The sequence below is a fragment of the Rhagoletis pomonella genome, unplaced genomic scaffold (assembly GCF_013731165.1).
Source record: "Rhagoletis pomonella isolate Grant_MI unplaced genomic scaffold, Rhpom_1.0 Rhpom_scaffold_00271, whole genome shotgun sequence".
Lineage (NCBI taxonomy): Eukaryota > Metazoa > Arthropoda > Insecta > Diptera > Tephritidae > Rhagoletis > Rhagoletis pomonella.
Window position 1 is genome coordinate 82,686 of NW_023458825.1, and position 25,906 is coordinate 108,591.

The following is a 25,906-nucleotide window of genomic DNA, read 5'->3' on the forward strand; positions in this document are numbered from 1 at the left end:
ACCCACCGCGCTGGCAGTACATTCGAACTCTATCAGCAGTAGCTATTCAACACATAAACGTGGCAAGGTCTATGATCGCTGCGAGTTGGCGCAAGAACTCTACTACAAGCATAAAACGCCAATGGAGCAAATTCCTACATGGGTCTGTATCGCGCAGCATGAATCTCACTTCGACACCTCAGCCGTGGGACGTCTGAATGCGGATGGCAGCGCCGATCATGGAATCTTCCAAATCAGTGATCTCTACTGGTGTTCGCATGATCGCTACGGCAGTGGCAAGGCTTGTGGTCTGCAGTGTACCAAGCTCCTGGACAACGACATAACCGACGATGTTCGTTGCGTCAAGCGCATACACGGTGAACACGCGCGTCTTTCTGGTGATGGCTTCACCGCCTGGACCGTCTACAACCAACACTGCCGCAACCAGCAGTATGAATTTGTATCCTCGTGCTTCAAGGATCAATACTCAACGCTTCAACAGCCAGCTAAAACGCACGTTTTTACTTCACCCGTAACATTCTCCTCCCAAACACCACACGCACACGCTTACCAAGTCAACCCCTTCCTCAAACACAGTGGCGTCCCACCAAAATCCACACCTACACTTCAACAATACACATCCCCAAACACTTACACACAGCCACACCATACACAACAACACAAGGGTAAAGTTTATAAACGATGTGAATTAGCTCAAGAATTGTATTTTAAACACAAGTTTCCAATGCAGGATATACCTACGTGGGTGTGTATCGCCCAACATGAGTCCAACTACGACACATCAGCAGTTGGGCGTCTCAACGGTGACGGCAGCGCGGATCACGGCCTCTTTCAGATAAGCGATCTCTACTGGTGCTCACACGACAACTTTGGCGGCAAGGCGTGCAACATTCCGTGCGCGAAGCTACTCGACTCCGACATAACCGACGACGTCAAGTGCGTCCGCACAATACACGAGGAGCATACGCGCATCTCGGGCGATGGTTTCACAGCGTGGACGGTGTACGACAGGAATTGCCGCAATCAGCAGATTGAACAGGTCTCCGCCTGCTTCGAGAGCAATGAGTTAAGTAAGACCGAACAATTTCTAACTACAATGCAGGTGGGTGGCTACCACGATGACAACAATACGTACACAACGACAACTGGGCTGGCGGTGGCGAAGGGTAAGATTTACAAGGAGTGTGAACTGGCGCAGGAGCTGTACTACAAACATGGGATGCGTCTGAATGATATACCAACCTGGGTTTGTATTGCTAAGCACGAATCTAGCTTCAACACGGCAGCTGTGGGACGACTAAATGCAGATGGCAGCGCAGACCACGGACTTTTCCAGATCAGTGACCTCTACTGGTGTAGCCACGAGGATTCCGGCGGTAAGGCATGCAACATTCCGTGTCACAAATTGGTGGACGCGGATATCAGCGATGATGTGCAGTGCATCAAAACTATACACGCGGAACACACGCAAATTTCAGGTGACGGCTTCACAGCTTGGGTTGTTTACAACAGACACTGCCGCAATCAACAGTTGCAGCGTGTGGCTAAATGCTTTCCAGCAGACGACATACAGAAAGCACTTCACGCTGGCCCAGTCATTGAGACAAATACAGTTGGAAGTGGACAACAAGCCAGCGCTGTAGTGGGTAAAGGCAAAATATACAAGAAATGTGAGTTAGCGCAGGAGCTGTACTTTAAGCACAAAATGCCTATGGAAGAGGTGCCCACCTGGGTTTGCATAGCCGAGCACGAGTCGAGTTTGAATACGGCCGCTGTGGGACGCCTCAATACGGATGGCAGTGCGGATCATGGCCTTTTCCAAATAAGTGACCTGTACTGGTGCTCACACGATGGCGGCGCTGGCAAAGCCTGTCAGATTTCCTGCAGCAAACTGTTAGACAACGATATAACCGATGATGTGCGATGCGTGAAAACCATTTACGAGGAGCATACACGTCTATCCGGCGATGGATTCACTGCGTGGACAGTTTATAATCGGAACTGCCGCAATCAGCAATTGGAGCAGATAAGTTCCTGCTTCGATAGCAACGAATTGCAGAAGGCACATCAAGTCAAACGAGTTGGACAGAGTGAGAAACCAATTCATGTGGGTCAGACCCACAGAACTAAGCAAATGCCAATAAGCTTACCCAAGAAAATCAAACACAAGGGCGAATTAAATCATCCATTTGTAAATAACCCATTTTTAAATCAGTACAGTGCTTTAAAATGTGTGCCTACTACTACGCCGCCTAGTGCGTTTAACGGCATTGAAGCAGTTTCATCAAAAACAGAATATATTAATAATCCATTTTTAAGCCAATTAGTGCAAACCCTTCAACCTATTAGCGAGGAAGCATCGAAGCCTAAAATCCATACTAACATAGCAAATTCTATATCAACACCCGCTTCATACGCTTCCAACCCCTTTTTTATTAATTACCAAAAAACCGATACAGCGCCGCAAAAGCCTCAGAAACTTAAATTTAACTCCAACCCATTTTTAACTAAATACATTGACCAATCGGCAAGCTTAACTAACATTAAAACAGCCAGCAAACAAACTTCAACTGCCTCCCCAGAAAGAAGGCAACAAACCGCGCAGTTTCAAAATAATCCCTTCCTTCAAACTTTGTCAACCGCAACGCAAAGTTTGAGTGACAAGCCTAGTATAAAACCAGAGTGGCAACAATCGCCTACAACACCGAGTAGCATAGAAAAAAAGAAGCTACATATCTATCCAGCAAAGCCTTATGTGAACAGTGATGTCTTCCGTACAACGCCAGTAAAATCGCAAGCTGTCATCATCCCGCTTGAACCGAGTCAGGAACCTCACACGCCAAGCACCAAAACCCGTACTAACATTGCAACTTCATTATCAACACCCGCTTCCCAGGCTTCTAACCCCTTTCTTAGTAAATATGAACAAGCTGATACATCGCCGCAGAAAGCTGAGAAACTAAACTTTAACTCCAACCCATTTTTAACTAAATTCATCGACCAGTCGGCAACCTTAACTCACATTGAAACAGCCAGCAAACAAACATCAACGGCTTTCCCAAAAATTAAGCAACAAAGCGCCCAATATCAAAGTAATTCTTTTCTTCAAAAATTTTCAGCCACAACGCAAGGTTTCAGTGCCGAGCCAAGCGCAAAACCTGATCGAGAACAATCGCGTACCACACCGAGTAGCACGGAAAAAACAAAGCTGCATTTGCATCCAACAAGACCCTATGTGAACAGTGACGTATTCCGTACGACCCCTTTGAAATCAAAAGCTCCAACCACCGCGCTTAAACCAGTTGCTGCGTATGCGACACCTACCACAACTGCCAAATCGATTACCCAAAATCCTCAATTGCAATATTATTCGAGTCTGCCCACAATTACAACAAAGAAACCTACAACAATGGCAACAGTTATACAAAAGCCAAGTGTCGGAGCGCAGAATAAAAATCAGCCAGCAACACTCGCTGGAATATCCACAACGAAACGGCCGAGCACAGCCCCAACTTGGAACTGGCATCACCAACCACAAGTGCAACCTACAAAAGTGGCTTCCACTCAAAGAACGACAAGCACAACTAAGTCACAAATAACAACGAAATCTACAACAAGTGCTCCTCTTGCTACGCCAAGGACCACAAAACTGCCGAACACCCAGAGGCCAGTTACAGCAAAAAGCAGCAACTCTAAAAAAGCAACGGTAACTACAACGCAAAGACCATTGACCACAAGAAATACCGATATATCCCAACAAAGAAAAAACCGCTCAGACTGCAGCCACTACGAACAGGCCTAGAACAACAATGTCAACCAAAAAACCGCTGACCACAAAAAATGCAGGTGTTTCACAACGACAGAACACTCCATGGACTACCACAACAACAACTCCAATCCCTAAAACACTGGCCATAAATGGTTCACCAGTGACCCAACGAAAGACCACCAAGACTTCTGGCAACACGAATAGACCAGCGACAACCACCACAACAACTAGAAAACCAACAACCAAACAAAGTCCAACAAAAACTACCTCAAGAAATATTGTCAGCGCTACTAAAACTGCCTCCAACCATGAAAATACAGCTGTCACGCGAAGACCTTCAACAACAGTGAGATCGCCTACAACACAAAGAACTCCCGTTGCAGCAAAAACTACCACACGACCGACTACAAAGACAACTCAAAGGACGACAAAACGTACAACAACGACGACAAAAATGCACCTAGATTACTATCCTTCCACGACTACACGGCAGCCAAGAACTACTGTAAGAACGCCGATAACTACGAAGGTAACGAAGCGTCCTACATCAGGTATTCCGAATACTTTCACAACTACAAGAGTGCCATATACAACCAGGAAGGTTACCACGACTCCTCCGATTACAAGGTTTAAAGTAAAATCACAAAATAGCACCACAGCCACAACTAGGGCTCCGACTAAAATACAGCCAGCGACGACAACGAAAAGTGTAAACACTGCCCGTGTAACTACGCGAAGACCCGCTTTGTATGCAACGAGTGCTGCGGAAGCAACTACTACAACACTTAAACCGAAATTTACCGGGTCTTCAACCATCCGAACAACAAATCCGTACCGCGACGACCCCTTCAGTCATCCATTTTTTGCGAAGTACAAAGAGCAGTTCACAGTTTTTGCCTCGACAACTACACGCAAGCCAGCGAGTACTACTAACAAATACGAGTACCGGCCTCTGGCAAAGCATGGTGAAGAGAGCGAATACTATCAGCAGTTCAGGAATCATACAGCTGGTAATGTGAAGACCGTTTATGCCTATGCGTTTGGCCAAAACGGCGCGCTAACTGGACACTAATTGCAGACGCTGGGAGCAAACAAAAGCTATGTATGTATGTAGCTCCTCGCATGCGGACAAATGAATACTCGTTTATTGAGATACATACAACCGAAAGTGGAATTCAAAGTAGTATTAAGAGCCTAGTTAAGGAAGGAAAATCGTTTGCGAATTTTTGTGATGCTGTCAAAATGTGATTTTTTTTTTATAAACTACACTTTAAACGAGGACACGAGTATACTACATAATCATAGATAATCAAATACACATACATATTCAGATAAGTACATCGCCATGGCACTGGATGCAATATTAAATAAATCACATCTCTAGTTTTAAATTTGTTAAAAACAATTATAATAATCGTTATGTTTTCTACAGTGTGTATATTTTTTATTGAACTATACTTACGAACTTACTTTATAGATACACGAAAATTATACGTACTAGGTTTGAACTTTATGTTATACTTAATTGTATATGTAATTAAAAAAAAATATAATAATAGTTGCATTAGAAAATTATTAATAAAATGTTGCAATAATTCAAAACATTTTTTTCCATATTGAATTTTTACTTTCATTACTCATCAATTACTTCCTTGAGATAGAGTGGTCTGGGAATTTTCAGTTTTTCTTTAGAGATCTTACAAAAATACAGTCTGTGGAACTGTTTAGAAAGTATTAAAACGAATTGAGAAAATGGATGTTTTCTGGCCTCCGGCATTTCGCGTAAATAATCATACGAACTTAATTCTAAATTCTTAAAAATAAACTTGGTTCTTTGATTAAATGGATTTATATGAGGATCACTCTACATCTGAGGCAACGAGAGCCAGATTGGCCAAACATTTTGAAAAAAGTATGCAGTCGAAAACTACCCCTAAATAAATATAGCTTGTGTATTTTCCTTTTTCTGGAGAAAAAATTACGTACGCTAGTCTACTAAGGGTGGATGCTGATGGGGTCTTCTAACCTACTCTGAACATCGAAGTATTTACTTGCGTATTTATGCAGAGGATTTATCCTCCGCGATCCTCTCTGCAACTTTTAGTAGGAACGATGTAAAGCTGCCTTTGGTTAGTATGACAATTTCCCTACTACCCTGAGTATGTACATGACCATCACTTCCTGCCATTAGAGCACTAAGAATTCCCAAGCTTAACTCTGCGCTGGATAGCGATTTTATAAAGGTTAGAAGGTTGAGTAGCTTTTGTAGCGACAAGAGAATAACATAAGCGCCAGAAGCTTTGAGGCAGATATGCCCCAGTTTATTATATCGTGAAATAACAGGCTGCAGGCGACTTTCCAGCTCTCTGCTCATGGTTGTTTAGTCACAGTCTGCGTGTGGATGGTTCGGGTAGTGCTCAGAGATGAGCAGCCAGAGAAATGCGCCTCGGCTAGAAAGTGCCGTGACTCCTTGCAGCTGTCCATGAATTATCCATCAGGTCGTCTTAGGAGGCATTTTTGTGCATTTCCTTTTCATCGATCCTTTTAGCTTCATTAAAGAGCTACATATACCCCCATGGAGTCTCTCTTTTATTACACTTAGTGACTTCTACACCTACCTTCTAGCACCTACTGTAAGAGTTATTGATAAGTAGCTTAGTTCAAGATCGATTAGATCACTTATTTTAACCTTTCACCCGTAGTAGCGCTTTTCGTATATCCCAGTCTGTGGCTTTCCTGTCGTTAAGCATTTCTAAGATATTTAAGCGAATAAACTCAAACAGGTAGTCAGCTCTTAAATTGGTGGTCTGTTTGTCCCTGTTTTGGCACAATCTCAAAAGTTTTGGAGTTTCTCAGTGCCCAAGCTTGCCTCTATCTCGCAACGATTATATTAGATTAGACAAAATTTAATAAAACTATCGGATTGCACAAGATTGCCTTAATATGCCCTAAGCTGTACATTCGTACATATTTCTTTTGTTTACCAAAAAAAACCGGTCAACAAGGTGTTGGCAATTGATTAATGTCACTGACGCTTTGTCAAATAACTTGAACATTTAGCCTTGTCAACGCTATATACATATGTATATGTATGTAGATAAATGGTTGTTTTCATCGAAATTCACACGTACACTCATATACTATACACATGTTTGTACATATGTATGTGAATGTTAACATCAATGCATATACAATATTAAGCAAACTATATAATTATTAATTATAAGTGCAAATTAGCTAAAGATGCCACATTGGAAACGTTTTTTTTTTCTTTTTGTATTGCAAAAATTCGAAGTATTCTTCTTTTCTTAATTGACTGCTGCTCGGCTATCATCGATAAAAATCAACTCCAAGTTCGCACAGCATGTACACGTGTTGCCAATCTGAGCGCTCTACATGTCAACTTAACATGACTAGGAATTATGCAAACGACACTTAAGTACGGGTTTGGGCGTATAATTTATTTGATGAATTAAGAGAGGCTCGTCGATCAGCAACTGACAGTGAATAACACTTGCCACAAAATTCTAACACGATCTGTGATCTATGTAGTGTAATTAAGATTTTGAGTGAAGGTCATTTGCTTGCTGAGAGGAGCTCAAGGAAACAACGTGTCTCATATTTCACTTACAAAAATGATCTCTTTTTTCTATCTTTTGTTTATAAAGCACTCAATCGATTGTGTGTACGTATTTATGTAGTAGATATATAAATGATGGCAAACCAAACATAATAATGAGATGGTGCATAAATTCAATAGAATTTCAATTGGAGCACTTGAACTAAAGCACTTAGCAACGTCCGCATAAAAAAATAGTATATGAAGATGAACTTCATTCAATACCAACTCTTTGAAAGACAAACATTCCATAGTTCAAATTAAATCGACGGCTGAGTTCGATATTATATTGCAGCAAATATTTGTATGCTAGGAGTATTCTATATATGCATATAGTACCCCAGACATGTTTGTAAATAACTTTTCTGGTTCCTCGCATGTATGTATGTGTGTATGTATATTGGCCACTAAGCGTGCTAAAAACTGCTAAATAATACAATTTTATGCAAATGTTGTGGTTGATTTTTTTTCTCTATTTTCGGTCGGCAGTCGCGTCGCTTCATAAATATGTATGTTCTAGATGGTAGGTAGTATTTTGAAAACCGGAAAGGATCAATTAAGTCGCTTTTATACAAAAAAAAAAACAAAATTGATTATTTCTTAGTAGTCGTATGCTGCTTCTTCTAAGCTATTAACATACTTTTATGATTTTACGCTCACTTATGCTTATCCACGTATGTATGTATGTATGTGCATTAGGGTGATCCAAAATAATCAACCTAACGAATTTATAGCCATAAAAGGACCTATTTACTGAGAAGAAAATTCTCCCATTAGCAAAAATTTTTTTCCCGATTTTAAAAGCTGTCGATGAAATTTTCCATGTAAATAACACGTAAAAAAAATTTAGTTTGCGTTAAAAATGTCATAACTATTGAACCGTTTTCTTGGCATGTTCTTGGAGGGCATTGAACTCTTCAAAAAATTACTCTACATTTGATTGTCTATATTCAAAAATGTATAAACTTACAGTCAATGAAAGTCGAAAAAAGCAGAAATATCGGTACAGTTTTAGGACTTTATGATTGCAAATATTCATGCTAAATAAACAAACCTTACACTAAAATGATACAAAATATGTACAAAATGTTGATTATAAACTAGATTAGTCAGAGAAGAGAGAGTTTTAATCTATTATTTATTTTTTATTGCATTTTAAAACATTAATATTCTTGAAAATTATTAATGAAATTCAGTTTATTGCAATTAGGATATTGCTGGCGATGTACATAATTGCACTACCGCAAAAGAAATTGATTTTGCTCTTCGTCTTTCGTCACAGTTCGATTACAATTTTGTATGCCTAGAAAAAAAAAATGTATCCCAAACTTTCAATAGTTATAACATTTTTAATGAAAACAAATTTTTTACATGTTATTTACATGGAAATTTTCAAATGCCCACTGACACCTTTCAAAATTGGACTACAAAAACGCCCTTTTAAGGCCATAAATTCGTTAGGTTAGTTATTTTAGATCACCCTAATGTGCATATGTATGTATGTACGTAAATGAAAAATGCTCCGGCAAGCAACGTGCGAGTTTTAGCTACATACGAGTACTTTGATTCTTATTTAACATTTAAATATTTGTCAAACCATTTAATGCCAGTAAAAGGGCCTTTTATTTATTCCATTATTATTTATTTATTCCATTACAAAAAGTAGACAATATGGACACTTATTGGAGTGAGAAACTGTTTGTTAAATTAAATGCAAAACAGGACAATGACCTCCTCATAATGAAACGATTCTACTTTGGTATGTTCTCATTTAAAGTGAAATTGAATACAGCTGCAGAATACAGAATACAGATTTTAGCACAGAGGTGGCAAATCTAAAAAGGCTTGAAAACTAACCATCATACCTCCTGGGAAACGGGAAACAGTTATTCGGATATGACAACTAAGCCTAGGTGTCAACCGGGTAATGCGTTCCGGCAGCGCAATAAAAGCTGGATCCGAATTCGAATACGAATTATTATTACAGAGACAACGAAATATGAAGCATTAACATCTCTCTCTACTGTATAATGATAGCACAACCGTTACTGATAATGAAATTTGATGCGAAAATATGGCGATAAAGACATGAATAATTATGTATATCAATGAAATGCTACACAGAGTACCCAATCTGGAATTTACTGTTCAAAGTAGTTGCGAGCCTTAATTTTTCAACCGATTTGACTAATTTTGTTTCAATAAAAATTTTCAAAATTTTCACTTGAAACTTACACTTTATTTTACTTATTATAAAATTAAATCGGCTTTAAAATTGCACACCTTAAAATTTTCTTGAACCCCTATAATTTTTTTCAAATAGTTATTAGTTCTGTTAGTCAAACCAAAATGTTTGACGAATTATCATGGTTTTTGCCCAAATCGCGTGAACTGTACTCGGCGGAGGAAAAATTGTATTCGCAATCGGAATGCAATTGCAACCAGAGTCGATTTAAGAAACCCGCTAGCCAGTACGATAAATAAATTGAAATGTTTGTTGAAAAAAATCAGAACAACAAGAAATATATATGTATACATATCCTGTTTTTTGTCCATCTGAAAGAATTTTAAAAATTCTGTAAAAGTTTTGTTTTTATGTTTGAAATGCAACCATGGATACCAGCTGACAGGGAGACTTGCAAATTCCTGTAAATTTGCGTTCGTGCAGAAGTTTGCAAGTTTCTCAACATGAGAGAGAGTTTAGGAGAATTTTCTTTTACTCTCTGATACTTTGAGTGCTGGATACATCTTTTGCTGGATTTTCGACAAACAAACCTATTATCAAGATTTTTTTTCTTGAAGTTTTCCAGCATTTTACCTACCAGGCACTTTTGTTGCTGGCAATAAGAAAACGTGTCGTCCTCAGCAATAAATTTATTGCCGGCAATATTGCCAAAATGTCCGCCGAAGGCAACTCGCCAGGTCGAGAATTTCAAAAGTGCCTCTCAGCGGTTCTACCTTACTATGTTTATACACTTAGATCTCTTTTTATGCGGATTTGAATTTAATCAAATTTTTTCAACCATTTTGTCGCTGTAGCGATTTTGCTTTTTTGTGAGTTTTTATTACTTTTTTCAGTGTGTAAGAGACAGTGCTTCTGATAAATAATTTGTCTTTGTATTGTTACATAATTCATGTATTTATTGTGGTATTTTCTTTGTTTTGGGTTAAAATACAGATACAATTTTATTCATTTCATTAATGTTTAGTTTTACATGGAATAATAAAGGTTGAACTTAAGAAATGAGTGCTTTTTTTGCTTAATACTGCCTCACTGGAATTTTTTTTTATGCGGTTTTGTCTGAATTTATGCGTTTTGAAAATGCCGAAACGCATTCTCTGTTTTTTTGTATTGAAGTAAAGAACTTGTTTATGCGGTTTTTTTTTTATTCGGCTTTCGGAGGAACGCATGTACCGCATAAAAAAAGACATACCTTAGGTCTTTGTTTTATTATGAAACATTTATTTACAGCAACAGTATAATCGATTCTCTTCTCTCTCTTCTCAAAATTGGTACTTTCTCTGCACTTTAAACTAAAAAATTTTATATCAAAAAATCGACATATCTATTCCCAATTTTATTAGCTTTCGTTAAAAAATAAATAGTCAAATTGTTTGAAAAATGAAAGCTCTGGAGCTTTTCTACCCTCACTGTAAACCAAAATTTTCCAGAGACAGAGACAATCAGAAAGAGGTTAGTAAAATCTAGAGGTATTTGGTTTATATGGTTTGGTCGTGACTAATATTGATATATGATTGGAAGCGAGTGGTTTCAAACCACTAATATTGATTCATGATTTCTTCATGCAGCTCCTTAACGAAGTAGAGACAGAACTTTTTACCATCGGGCCTTTCAGTTTGTACGTGAGCATTCTTGCTTTCTTTGTCCACCGTTGGCTGTCGAATAAAAGGTTCTTTCACTGCGGATCGTTATCATCTATAAGTGCAACATATTCGAGTTAGCGCAGTCCATTTCCCCATAAAGCTCGTATGATCCGTGGTTCCATCTTCTACGGAGCCCATAACCAATGTGCGAAAAGGTCAATAGATCTTTCGTAGAATAGATTTCTTCAATATATTCAAACCCTTTTCATTTCTGTTCCATATTAACGGGCGGTTATAGGTTAGGACATTGATGGAGCATGACTTCTGTTAATCGGGGGCCCGCTCTGGTTTTCAGTTGCCTACCTTTCGGGACTTGAATCGTATCGCTTCAATTCTGCCACCATACATAAATATCTTTAAATTAAAGTTCTTTGGCTCTCAATTTTTTCAAATCCACTTACATACATAATAAAATTTGTTAATGGCCCATTAACAACTTAAATTTTATTCAAAACACACCTGCTTTAAGAAAGTATTGACGTAAATAACATCAAGTTTCTTCATACATAAAAGTCGTTCTACACTTTGCTGTGAACTTAAAAATTTGCATAGATTATCGAAATTAAAAAAAAAAAAAGATAGAACTACTTAACACGTTTTGTCTTGTTAGCAATTGTTTTATTTCGTATCTGACACGCGTTGAAATATTTATTTATTTTACTCATGAATATGGCGGTACATATAAACTGTTATATGTAGATATGTAAAAGATTACGTAAAGAATTCTAATGGCTCAGCGACGGCGGCTGATATAATTACATAATTTGGAAGGAAAGCATAATTCCATAAATATGTATACAAGCACATGCATATTAGGGTGGTCCTTAAAAGTATTAACATCTAAAATTTGGTTATCTAGTCGCGTACATAATAAAGACATCCAAGAAAATGTTAAACTAATTGTATGGGTCGTTGCCAGGCCTTGAAAATATTTAAATTAACCAATTTGATATATTTATTTTGTTATCATAGAAAAACGTGAGTTTCTTGGTATTTTTCCAAGACAACTGTTTGTGAACCAGTGTTATTTAGTTTTGGGGAATAATTTTACAAATTTGACACTTATTTTGAAACAAACGTTATCAAATAACAGTCTTTGAAGCTTAGTATTACATGTAATGAATTAATTTTTAGTAATACATCAAATTTTTTGAAATTTTCAAATTTTCATAGGAGTCCTTATCAAAAAAAAAAAAACTAAGATTTGAAGCAAAATATATATCTAGCAATGTGTTTTACAACTAATTGCTTTAATTTAAAATACTTACAGGGATACCACTGTCGAAAAAAATAGTTATCATCCACTTGAAAAAAAATCTACCAAATCTGGAAAATATCTACCAATTACCTTTTTTGAGTCATTTTAATAAAAACTATATTTGTGTTTTTTTTTTTTTTTTTTTTTTTGTATAAGAATTTATTTGCGCTTTACTAAACTCATAAAAATCAAGCACTCAAGCTATATACCAGGGTTGTTGCGAATATTCGCATTCGCAACCGCGGTGCTTCCGCATTAATTTTAACATTCGCATTCGCTTTCGCATTCGCAATAATCAATGCGGATCTTTTCCGAATATCTTTCATATGATATCAAATTTGCTTAATTTGGATTAGCGCTTTGTTTATTATCAGGAAATGACTTTTATTTCGGAATAAAAAATATTTGGCCAAGTTTAACTCGTAAAAAATAACTGTTATTTTCGGTACCTGAAATGTTGTGAAAGTGCACTGGTAAAACGTATATCTGGCCAGTCACAGAAGAAAGGATTAAAAATGAATTATAAAAACTAAAACCGAAAAACGCTGATGATGTTACAAAGTAATTTTCAAATGAATAATATGTATGTATGTTTTTCTGGCTCTCAATATAATATTTTCTTCTTTTCCCTGTGCCTGTCCAAGTGAATCATAACAAATAATAATAGCAAATTTTTCGTGTTGTCTAATGAATAGTCATTATATACTTCTTATATATGAAATTTTTTTGTTCTTACTCACTAGTATCTTTTTCAAATCGATCTTTATTTTTGGTGTGACTAAAACAAACGCTTCCCCGATATCTACAAGAAGTATATATGTATACAAAGTTCTTGAAGAAAAATTATGTACCTACTCAAATAAACGGACTATGTACATTAGACCGTACCGCCTTACAAGCAAACAAAAAAGCAGGGACGGATAATAATCTTATTTTTTTTTTATTTGAACCAAAAAAAATCGACAAGCTGTAATCGTCGTAAAACAGTTTTAACAATACTGACGTATTTGTATTCGTACGTCGGTTGCTCACACTTTTTATTTGTTCGTTTTATCGTTTATTATATCGATAAGTTCCGAAAATATCGATACCAAAATCGATAACATCATCGATAAAAATTTTGATAACAAAACCGATAAAATGTCGATTATTATACCAAGAATTCCGAAAATCTCTAAAATCCCGAAATAGTCCCCAGATTGAGTATTTGTCCATTTTCACTATAATTACCTTTATTTTAATCTTTTTTCCTCTATCTTCATCTTTACTTTTACCGGTATTCTCATCCTCAGCCTCATATTTTTCTTTGTATTTATCTTTGTTTTTACTTTTATGTTTATATATTCTTCATCTACATATTCCTCTTCACCTTTGTCTTTTATAAATATTCAAATGCCGAAATACCTATGTACACACACATACTTTTTGTCTCCTTCTCTCACTTCCAGCGCATGCACGTGCTTGCAAAATGATGACGAAGTGATTTGGTATGGAAAATCATTTATGCCCATATATTTGAATAAAATAAACATACTTAGAGGATATCAACCAATACTTCCCATATACCAAATGAAAGGAAAAATCTTAAATTTTTGATTAAATGAAACAAAAGCAAAATCATTCGAGCGATTTTCGAGAATTTTGTAATAAAAAAAAAATGTTAATTTTTTCAACAATTTTTTGCCTTAAAATGCTTGATATTTGTTGAATTTATCCCCCCTATTCTAGAACCCGAATTTTCGTAATTCGTAATTCGCAACCCTTGCCGAAACATGTGCAGCATTGCCAGCTATCAGTTGTTTTTCGAAGATAGCTGAATAAAGGAAAACAAAGTCGAAAGGAATTTAAAAAAAAAACACTCACCATGTGCTTGTTTATTGTAAAATTGGTTAATTTTACATATTTTGAGGAAAATTATGGATTGTGATGTATTTGCAATTAAAGCAGCAGAGTAAGCGGGCGCTATGCCAATGGATTCACAAAGGTATGCGGAGCTGTCGGGCATAGTAACCATGGGCGCATCTACGTGTTACTCGTTCGTTTTTAGGCATGCCATTGTTACGCATTTCGAAAGTTCGAAAATACGATTCGAATTGCAGCATACTATTTCTACGATTCGTAGCAAAATCCGAATACGAAACAGTTGCAGAATAGGGGTGTATATAAAATTTATATACGATAATATTTGTACTGGTCCAAAGAACCTATATCTAGAAAATGAAATATATGTATACCTGCAAATCATAAGCTGCCGGCGCACTTTAAAGGCTCAAAATTGACGCCAAATTAAGCCGATACATACCTTTGTTTCTACGATAGATACCGAATCGGTTACTTACAGAAATCTATCTGTCGATAGGTTTGGAATTTTGTCTTTGAATCGCCACACTTTTCTTCGAAATCGCTTCACTAGTTCTCGTGTAATAAGATTTTTCGTGAAGCTCTAAAAATTACAAATACAACATTTGAGCATAGTCTCCATATCGAAACGTTGGATGTAACTAGGGTCCTTTTCAACATTTTTCATGGCAACTATGTAAAGAGTTCTACTGGAATAATCAAAAGACTTTCTTAGCAAACGTGTAATGATTTTGGTGAGCCTAAATTTACCGACATTGGGGAGGTGGGAACTGAGATCGGACAAAAAAATTGTTTAACAAGTTCTACTGGAATAATCAAAATAGTACTTTCTTAGCAAAAGTGTAATGATTTTTAGTAAGCTTAAATTTTCTGACATAGGGATAATAAGAACTGAGATATGGTGAGTAGTAAAGCAGCGTACTTGAGGTCAATGAACTTTGGCATAAAAAAAAATACTCTCATCGAGGTTAAACTGGCTATTTTTGGAAAAGAAAAAACTAAGAAAAGTTTCCCATGTTGAAGGGAACTTGAATTTTTTCCTTCTACATATATTTATTATTTGTGAACTACGACGTAAACCATAACATATCAATGCAAGTATCACTCTCTCGTAGTTGTGGCTTCGATTGGCAACTATACATATGTACATATATTATCTATATATTAAAATTAATCCAATAATTTATAAATATATTGAAAATTTGTTCTCTTGTTTTTTTTTTTAGATGCACCTGTAATATTAACATTGCCGCATATGTTGGGTGCCTCAAACGAATACACAAGGATGATACGTGGTCTGCGACCGGACGCGAAGAAGCATCAAACCTTTGTAGATGTACAACATGTAAGACCGATAAATGACAAGAAAAAAATGTTTAATACAATGAACTAAAATAAAGTCAAACAAAGTAAAATTTAGTAAAATCAATTGAAGTAAAATGAAAAATGAAAAACTTACACTTATACTTACTTGCAACAGAATCCCTATTCGCTCTCATCTAATTGCAAACATTCCAATTTCTTCACCAATTTCAGCTCACTGGTACCCCGCTGCAGGGTGGCAAACGCGTTCAATTCAACATGTTCTTGAAGACTATTAACCGCATCTCCATAACCGAAAACTTAACCACTGTGTTAATGCCGGCGATTTGGGTTGAAGAGGTAACGACGAAATGATTTATTTTTTTTTTCTCCCTCATATTCTCTACACTTGTCTGATCTCTTTGCGGTTTGTCAATTCCAGGGCATTCAACTGAATAGCGAAATGGTGGCTTTTTTCAAAAAGAAACTTATAAACTCGCTCAAGACCCTCAATATCATTCATTGGGCATCGTTGTGTGGCGGTATCGGCGTTGCAGCTATATGTCTAATATATTATGTTATACAACGCCGAAAGCCGGAAGCGGAAGTCGCACCGCTCAAATAATTAGATTTTAGTCAGTTGATGTTTGTTATGTATGCATACGATATATTTAACATCGATATATAACATTTATTATTCATTATTTAATTTTATTTACAACTACATATTTTTAAAATACCCTTTAACCTTATTATTTGTTATGTTTTGTTTAAGTATATGTACAGGCATGCGTATGTACATATGTATTAATGTACTACATAATATTTAATATATGTATATGTAAATATGGTTGTTTCTTTGTAAATATTTCAAATATATGTATGTATATATGTAAATGTGATTGTAGCACATGTATTGTGATTTAGTATCATACGAATTAAAAAAAAATTATGAAACCAAATATAAAATACTTTCTTATTTTGATAGGCGATTTATTGCATTAGCAAAGAGCAAAGAGATTAGTACAGATGATATTATCCATATAGTAAAGAAGTTCAAGATAAAAATTGGTGGAAATAATTTATTATCCGAGGGTGTAACCAAAAAGACTCCGTTGAATACATGGGTCAATTTTTCGCCCTATTAGTAAATAAGAGCCTTCAGTTGGGAATAGTTCCGACAGAATGAAAAACTTCGGCCATTGTCCCTATAAAAAAAAAGGTCAAAAACACCATAAAATCGGAGGAGCTCAGGCCAATAAACACCCTTCCCAACTTAGAAAAAATACTGGAAACGGTTGTAAAAAATCAACTATTAAACTATATTGAGTCAAATAAAATACTCATTAAGGAGCAATCAGGTTTTTAGGCTAACCACTCATGCGAAACAGCTCTAAACTTGATCTTATCACAATGGAAGGAGGACCTGAACTCCAAGAAAACTATCTTGGCGATGTTTTTTGGACCTTAAGAGAGCCTTCGAGACAATCGACAGGGAAATAATGCTAAAAAAAACTCGAATATATTATAGTATAGATAACATCGAACTTACATGGTTCCGTAGTTTTCTTTCTGATAGAAAGCAACAAACGGTGATTGACACAGCTCTATCCACAAAGGTAGCAGTAGATATTGGTCTACCACAAGGGTCGGTGTTAGCTCCAATACTCTTTAATATTTATATCAACGACATAAACTCTAGAGCAGCTAACGTTAGCTCCCACGATTGAGAGAATACAAAGGTTGCGCCGATCTCGGACCACTATTCCTCTCTTAACGAATTTGACAGAATCGTTGTTTGCATGACGTCACACTTGTGCAACTTGTTTACGTTTTCCTTGCAACATTTTTTCTTCTTCTTCCATTCTTGCTCACGTTTTGGCATTCCGCTCTCGCAATTGCACCAGTGTGACGTCACACAAAAGTTATTCTCAAAAATCCTCTCTGATCGGCGCAATCTTGTATTCTATCATTCTTGGTTAGCTCCGATAATTACAGTTTAAAAATTAAAGATGAAGTAATTGAGAAAGTGAGAATCATTAAATATCTATTTAGGTATATATATCGATGATAAGTCAAAATTTGAGGAACATATTGACTACACAGTAGCTAAAATTGGTAAAAAAAAATTCATCTCATGAAAAGATCATGTAAGTACTTAGGAAGGAGGTATAAGACTCTGGTCTACAGATCTATAGTTGAACCACATTTCATATACTGTCCAACAATCTTTTTTATAGCAAGCGACACACAAATAGATAAGCTTCAAAAAATGCAAAATAGGGCTATGCGATTTATCTTGAACAAGCGGTACGACACAGCCATACAGAAAAAACAGCAAAATTATGAAATTTGTGTTTAACATAAAACAAGGTAGACTCCTAGATTATCTGAGTGATATCCTACGATATAATAGTGAAACCCATTCGTATTTACTCAGTGGAAATAATAGCTTCAGGCTGCCGCTGTATAAAACGGAAATAGATAAGTAGAATATCTTTTATAAGGGATTAAAATGTTATAATGAACTTCCAGCTCAAATACAAAATTGTGAAAACGTTGGTACCTTCAAAAGGCTGCTACTTGATCACTGTAGAACATTGGCTATCAGATAGAAAGGTCCGGCATGGGAACTAGTCCTTTCCATCCTTACTAGCTGGATGACGCTGGATCTGGATTAGTCCATTCAGATCACCCATAATGTATGAAATAAGAAGGTCGGCATGGAAACTAGTCCTTTCCGTCCGATCAAATAGCGCGACTCTGGATTTCGTCCATTCAGATCGCCTGCCGGTAGAGAAGTTTATAAGAAGCCGCTTGGAAACTAGTCCTTTCCAACCGCTCAGTTGTGGCGGCTCTGGAAATTACACTCTTAGACCGCATCTCGTACGTGATATATTTACGGTACTGCTTGGAATCCCGTCCATTCCAAAAGCATCGAGGATATGCTATCTTAGTTAAATATATGTACATACTATTATATAGCTTAGAAGGAAAAGTATAACAGGTTAACTTATTTTAAGCATTAAATTTAACTTTACTTTAATTATATAGTGCAATATTTACATAATTCAAATGTATATACGTGAATGTATATAGGTCAAATGACTGTAATAAATAAATAAAAAGAAACATGTGTGTTGGTTCTATGGTACCATGAACCTTTGTATAATGTGTCGTTCGTTCATGCTAACATCGGTGTCTTCAATTCGAAGCATCGAATAATGTCCCATTGTTCGATACATCGGGATTTATTCGATGCTTCGAATTGAAGACATCGATACTTCCGATGCATCGGTTAACATCGCACATTCCTAGCATGAACGAACGACACATTTTTGCTTCAAAAATTTATCAAAAACCAGAAATTGCAGCTTAAAATGCTTAGCAACCGTGCCTCTGCAACTATGGGCAATTTATAGCGGCTTTTTCCCTTACTGGATTATCGACTCAAAAATATCAGATTTCCATAACTAACTTCAATCGAAATATTTTACCAAAGCGCCACAATAGCATAATAAGCATTCAAAGTTATATTTGCATATTTCGTCCTACAAATAATTTATTTTATGCAAATATATATACATATATATAGTGACAAACGAATTCATACACAAACAGATATTCTGCCATTGTTTCTTTTAACTTGCTATAAATAAATCGCCTTTATATTAAATATTTATTTAAATGAATATTATCTCGTATAATGTAATTTTTTTCCCATTTAGTGAGGTCATTTCTGAAATTTCTTTATCCTCGTGCCAGCAGTATAAAATTACTAATACTGAGATCGATAACCAAAGAAAACACGACTATTGTTGTAAGAGTATCTGTTTGATAAAGTTATCGGTTTAGATGAATACCACTATTATATTCAAGTTAAATAAAGAAAAAATTTAACTCCATATTCTTATAAGCATTTTTTATTTATTACAATTTATTCCCAATTGAAATTTACAAAGAGAAAGGCTGATTCTCAAATAGCCCAATTCTCAAATTTTGAAAAAGCATCGATGTTGCCAAACAGCAATGTTTCTCCAGTTCTACCCACTAGCGGTTAGGTCCAGCAATAGCCGATTTTGGGATGCCCTATCGCTAAACCGGTTCAAGATTTTTATCTCCATTGCAACAATAATGTTGTAGTGCATTTTCAACGGAGTAATTTATGAGCGTAAAATCTCCAAACGAAAATCGCAGTCTGGTAGCACGCTTTTGACGTTTTGCCTTGACCACTCCGCTCGACAAATCTATTACAAAATAAAATTTCGCCGTTTGCAAAGCGAGTGCGGGCTGCGACGGAGCCGAGCATAAACAAATTTTATCGAAATTACCGCGGAAATCTCAATCAAATTTCCACAAAATTACGCAAAACGTGTTACAGAGTGTTTAAATATTAAGTAAAAAGTGAATGTAACAACTCATCGATCGTTGGGAAGCCGTAAAATTCATACAAAATATTTGCTGTCCCACACGGTGTGTTTTTCGGTGAAATACGAGAAAAGAAGTGTCACAGAGTGAAATTTCCTCCCCTCTGCCGTCTTCGTGTCGTTGCATTCGTATACCTATCGCATTGTAACGAAAAGATTTCTATACTTTAATTTCATTTAATAAGTAGGATCGAAAAATGTGCAGTGTATTTAATTAGTTTCTAAAATTTCCAGTAGACAAGAAAAAAGTGAAAAAGACGAAATTTGGTATGCGACTTCATATCTCGTCGGTATCGGCGATCATAAATCTCAACCACATTCAGTCCGCAAAATCAATTGTGTGGCGCTCCGTCTGTTTCACGAGCGGATGTATGTAACGCGTTAACGAAAACGAAATCTCCGACTACGTTCAGAAAAAAAGGTAGCCAGCTAGTAGCTATTAACGCTTTCTCTGTTAATTATTCTTTATCGGCATGTATGCTTCGAGTGGTTCTTCGTAGGATTTTTATTGGCAGGCTTTAAGAGCTGCCAGCAAATTTAAAACGACATCGGCACTTTGATAGCAGTCAAAAATTTATGGGAAGTGTATGGTAAGAAACACTTAAAATTTTAAATTTTTTTGAAATGTATTTTAATATTAGCCACCTTTATGTGATAATGAGCGGAGTTGACAGATTTTAAGCCATTCTTAATAAAAATTACGCTTCTGTGCTCTCGCTTCCACACACACAGGAGTATGTAAATATTTGTTATGAGCCGTCGGGGAAGGAGATGGCAAAATTGCGTCTTACAGCCCTATTCGCGTGTTGTCGCTGTCGTCAATTGTCATTGGCCCGTAGTCATAGTCAAAATAAAGTCGACTTTAAAGTTAGTTGCAGCTTTTTTGACAGATATCCCATTGAAAATTATGTCAAAAAGCTGCAACTAACTTTAAAGTCGACTTTATTTTGACTATGACTACGGGCCATTATCTTGTCATCAACTTTAGTCATAGGTATGCACAGTCAATAATGACAAGCAAAAAGCGTGTTTTGTATTGAAATAGCTTTTCTTAGTTTACATTTTAATTGTTCTTTTTGACCGCCACTGCAACATACTTGATTTCTTTTAAATAAAATCCACCGCCATAGATTACGAAACGCCGGAAATGTGAGCAATTTTATTATATGAAAATTCGTTTCATTGTATTATGAGTTCGTGTATTAACGGAAGTTGAAAATGTGTATGCACCCCACAAGAGCAGCTGCAATACTATGTGCCGTTTTGTCTCGGAGTTCCCTCAGAAGTCGTCTATGCATAATTTCTTTTTGCCCCACAATAATAGCCGCGCACATAATAATTATTTCTTCAATAATTAATATTCCGCAATTGATATAATTATGATATGCAAACGCCAATACTAACTTTTTAACACTCCTATTTATGCAAATAAAATGGTTTATCAGTTTTTATTTAGTAAAAAATTTAACCTTTTTTCTTCCAAAGTAGTAAAATTGAAAATATCAACATATGTTTTAGCGTTGTCACGAGCTCAATAGGTCATCACAAAAATAATAGCAATTGTCACCGTCGAAGCTTGACAATAGTTACAGCGGCGAGTTTTGTCATTACACGCGAATATGGCTGTTAAGCTGATGCCAGATAAAACTTTGTAGCTTTGCGTGACATTTATAACTTTGCCAGCAAAGCGCCAGACGCAAAAGGTATGCCACAATGAACGCCAAGAAAACAATGTTGTACCGCTTTTTACTCATCAAAGTTGCTGTGGATTTTAATTATTTTGATTTAAAATTATCAGCAATGTAATTAAGTTTTATGTTTCTGCATGAAAACCCGAATTTGGACGAAACAAAATAAATATTAAACCGGCTGATTGTCAAAGCGCGCAAAAAGATGGGAGTTGACCATCTTTTCGCTTCGCGCTGCCGCTTCAACGATTTATGTGGCATGCTTTGTGCATTTTCATACAATTCATCTTATCTGTCAAAGCGAATCTGTCACGTAAAGCGAAGCAAAAGTTTTATGTGACATCAGCTTTAATCCCTAAATTGTTTTCTATTTCTCGCATGTGGAATTATGATTATGGGTAATGCCATAATTTCACCGTGGGGTAAAATTGTTATGTCACCTGCATTTTTTTTATGTAATGAAAGTAGACATCGCTTTTGATATTGATAACTTCAATAATTTTCGTTAATGTTAAGGATGTAAACAAGTCTGCAAGTCATTGTCGCATCTTTTTATGATTTATATGCTTTAAAATTACGATGTGGCAACACCATCAGACGATTGACATTTTACATCGCTTATCTATTCTACAGGCTAATCTATTACGATATGAAATTTCGCCGTTTTTCCTTTTAATCGTTTTTCGAGAAAATGGCGGCGTCTTCTGCCAAATTTTTTGTACACCAAAATCAAAATAAAGCAAATTCTTCTAGTCCCCAAACTATTAGGTTCATTCCTTATCTTTTTGGACTAAAATCTGAAAAGTGTCAAAATGCCAGAGCGTAAGCAAAATGCGCTCACTAAAAGAGAGTAACAGGAAAAGTAAAGGAACGCAAAAAACCAAATTTTTAGTCCAAAGAATGGCAACAACAAAACTAACATCAAATAAGAACAGAAATGTATGTACAAAACACATTCACACAAGCACAAGCACAATAAACACTTGCTATATCAATTATTTTTTGCCTCCTTCAAATTTCAATTCATTTCTTTTACTTTTCAGATTATTCTCACTTTTTGCGTATTCTTTAATTTCCGTTAATTTAAATTCACTTGAGTTTGACACTTTTCAGGATTTTGCCAGAAAAAATTCTTCTGACTAAATCTGACTACTTCGGACTGATGAGAGTCGCTCTCACTGACTGTTGCTCTCTCATTTTTGCTGTCATATCCGAGTTAAGGAACGCTTTTTGGACTAAATCTGACTACTTCGGACTTTTTCTGACTATTTCTGGGAGATAAGGAACGCGCATATTATCGCTAGCCAATACAAGGAAATTAATGAGGACGACGGAACTCAATACCCCGAATTCGAAACTAGGGATTTTGGAGGGGATTTTACGTATACAGATGGCGGAGATATAGTGAATGAAGAATATGATGATAAAATTTGTTATAAAAGCGTCAGTGACAGAAGGTCAGCAACAACTGTGGCCGCATTTGGTGGTGGAGAAGGCAATGAAGCCTTTGTTGACATTGAGGAGGTGATTTCCACAAAGACTGTAATCGTGAGCAGCAATTCTGGTAACGGCAGTTGTAGTGACAACAAACGTGATCCTCTGCAGCGCCATTTATCAAGTGCGAACTTCACAGCTGTCCCTGAAGGTAGCAAACATAGCGAGTATATCGTGTTCGTTTTATGCTACATTCGTCTAGAGGGGGTTTTAAAAGTGCAGCATTTAGGCCTGGTCGGGCGGGTGACTGAATGAAAGTATGAAAATAACGAAAACAAGTAAAGATTGGGATGATTGTAGTAGGATCTGTCTAGATAGCAAGACTCTACTAGGTTCGTTAAACAATTCCATTTGTGTTGTTAACCAAAAAAGCGAAATTTTCAGCAAATGCATATTATAATGAATAAATCGTAATAATTTGTCTTATATGTATTTCTAGAAATCAACAACAATTGGAGTGATATAAAAAATTCATCTGAGCAAACACTAAATATACCAAAGAAGTCTGAAAGCGACGACAATTGCGGTGAGGGGATAGGTACGAAGTTCGCATATCAATTACAAACACAAAACTTAGATCAACATACTTCGTGGACCCCCAACGAAGAAGCGTCTGGGCTGCAGCCTGTTGCGAAAACGTCGGATCAGCATAAAAATCTGTGTACCGATAAATCAGCGAATAAACTACCAACAAAAATACTCAACATACGAGCGCCGTCATCGTCATTGGCGTTAACGTCGTTGTCGTCACCGGCATCGTCGTTTGCAAACTTCGCCATGAATTCCAGCCAACCAACGCAAGCGCCGGGCAATCGCATAACTTTTACAAGTCAAACTCTTCCTAACGGCACTATAAATATTGGAGGAGCCGCTGGTCATCCCGGAGGCTCAACAATTATATCGACCTCCCAATTGCCCAATACAACCACAATTAAGACAATAACGTCAAGTGGAGCAGGCGGCGGTCAACAGCACCATTCTCTGCCGCAGCAAGTACAGGTACAACATCATCAAGTGCTTCAAACTGGCGGACAACCAGGTGTGGCGGGTCAACCGTCGCAGCAACAGCACAATGCAGCTAGCCAGTCAGTAGGTGCAACACAGACGCAAACCTTAGTAATAAAATCAAACAATGCGGTATCATTGCCAGCGGGTCTGGTTTCAAGTGCACCAGGAATAGTTACAATGACCAAAACAATCAATCAGGTACGGCGACCCGATGTGGCGCCCATACCGAGCCAGGAGAGAACTGCTATTATTTATAATGTCACTAGGGCAGTCAGTAGATGTTCAGTGCTCGGTGCTGCTAAGTTATATTATTTCTGTCGAGGCGCCCTAACATTTTATTGTAGATATGTATTGTATGTATTTCTAATGAGCAGTAGAATACTTATGGGTATTTTGTACCTAGTGTGTTTTATGATTATTTGATGAGCGCTTCGGTCCTTCAAAGTATCACAAAAAAAATTAAAATGGCGATCAGCATGAGTATGCGCTACGTAAAAAAAAAATTATGCTTGACCAAAGTTTATTTCTGAATGTTTTTTTTTTATTGTGACAACAAATTTATTTCGAATTTAGTAGATAGTTTTCTTTCATTTGTCCACATTTATTCTAAATTTTGAATGCAGCTCAAAAAGGAAGTTAATTGTGCTCTTTTTCGTTTATAGCTTGTGAAGGGCTTGTTAAAATTTATCCGTCCGCGAGAAAGTTGCTAATGAGAATCAATAGCATGCTTTATTACATAATCTCAATTTAAGTATTTACAATAGTATACCCATTTATTAAAACTTTACGCTTGTTCCTGATATATCTAAGTAAGCATAGATGACATTTATAAGCTTTTAGCATCTTGCTTTTGGTGAATCTGTGTGACTGGTGAACCGATTCTTCTTACCAACGTTGTCCTGCTAGACGCTTCGTTATAGAAATTCGATAAAAGAGAAGAAATATTTATTTTAAAGCGCTTTTAATTTGATTACAATTTTATTGGTTCCAGAAGACTTTTGCACTTCTGACTTTTTTCTAAAGCTAAACTTTCTTTAAAAAAAACTGGTGAAGTGCATATAACTCTTGCATGCTGTAGTAGTGTAATGCATTGTTTTTAGTTTATCTTCCACTCTTGCCTCACTTTACTTAAACAGTTCTTTTTTACCATATAGGGAAACCAGCAACCATTGCTGAATTCCATGATTCCCGCGAGTGTAGTGGTGGGCATGCGTCCACCCAATGCACAACAACAACAGAAGAATGTCCAGGGCAACACATTGGGACGTGTAGTAATTGGCGGTCCACACATGGTTGGGGCAAGGCCCCAAAATCCGGCGGTAAGATTTATTTATACATCAAACATTTCATACATACATACATATGTATTTATTACTTTGTTTTGTATTACATAGTTAACCATTCATTAGTTTAAGCTAGTAAGCGTTCACTCATTAAAACACTTTTCCGTACATACATACATACATACATACAGTCAGTCAATAAAGTTTAGGTACAGCGATTTTTTTTACAATACGGGCAACTATTTTTTAAATATTTTATTTTTCGCAAAAAAAAAATTCAAACATTATTTTATATGGAGAAAAGGAGCGACAC

At 36.5% G+C, this 25,906-nt stretch overlaps 2 protein-coding genes across 4 annotated transcripts in view; both read left to right on the forward strand.

The window, feature by feature from the left end:
• LOC118750503 (sensory neuron membrane protein 2) overlaps positions 1–16,429 on the forward strand; it is a 47,885-nt gene extending 31,456 nt beyond the window's left edge. For all 3 annotated transcript variants that reach the window (XM_036485215.1, XM_036485214.1, XM_036485216.1), the window contains 3 exons: positions 15,618–15,736; positions 15,928–16,053; positions 16,136–16,429. In XM_036485215.1, coding sequence (XP_036341108.1) covers positions 15,618–15,736; positions 15,928–16,053; positions 16,136–16,318 — 428 coding nt within the window. In that variant the 3' untranslated portion in view covers positions 16,319–16,429. The remainder of the gene's footprint in view (positions 1–15,617; positions 15,737–15,927; positions 16,054–16,135) is intronic.
• LOC118750501 lies at positions 107–5,132 on the forward strand. The gene is given in 4 exon segments (XM_036485212.1): positions 107–2,090; positions 3,120–3,434; positions 3,465–3,744; positions 3,746–5,132. Coding segments are annotated over 4 exon segments (3,660 nt in total). The 5' UTR covers positions 107–121; the 3' UTR covers positions 4,842–5,132.
• Positions 16,430–25,906: the final 9,477 nt, after the last annotated feature.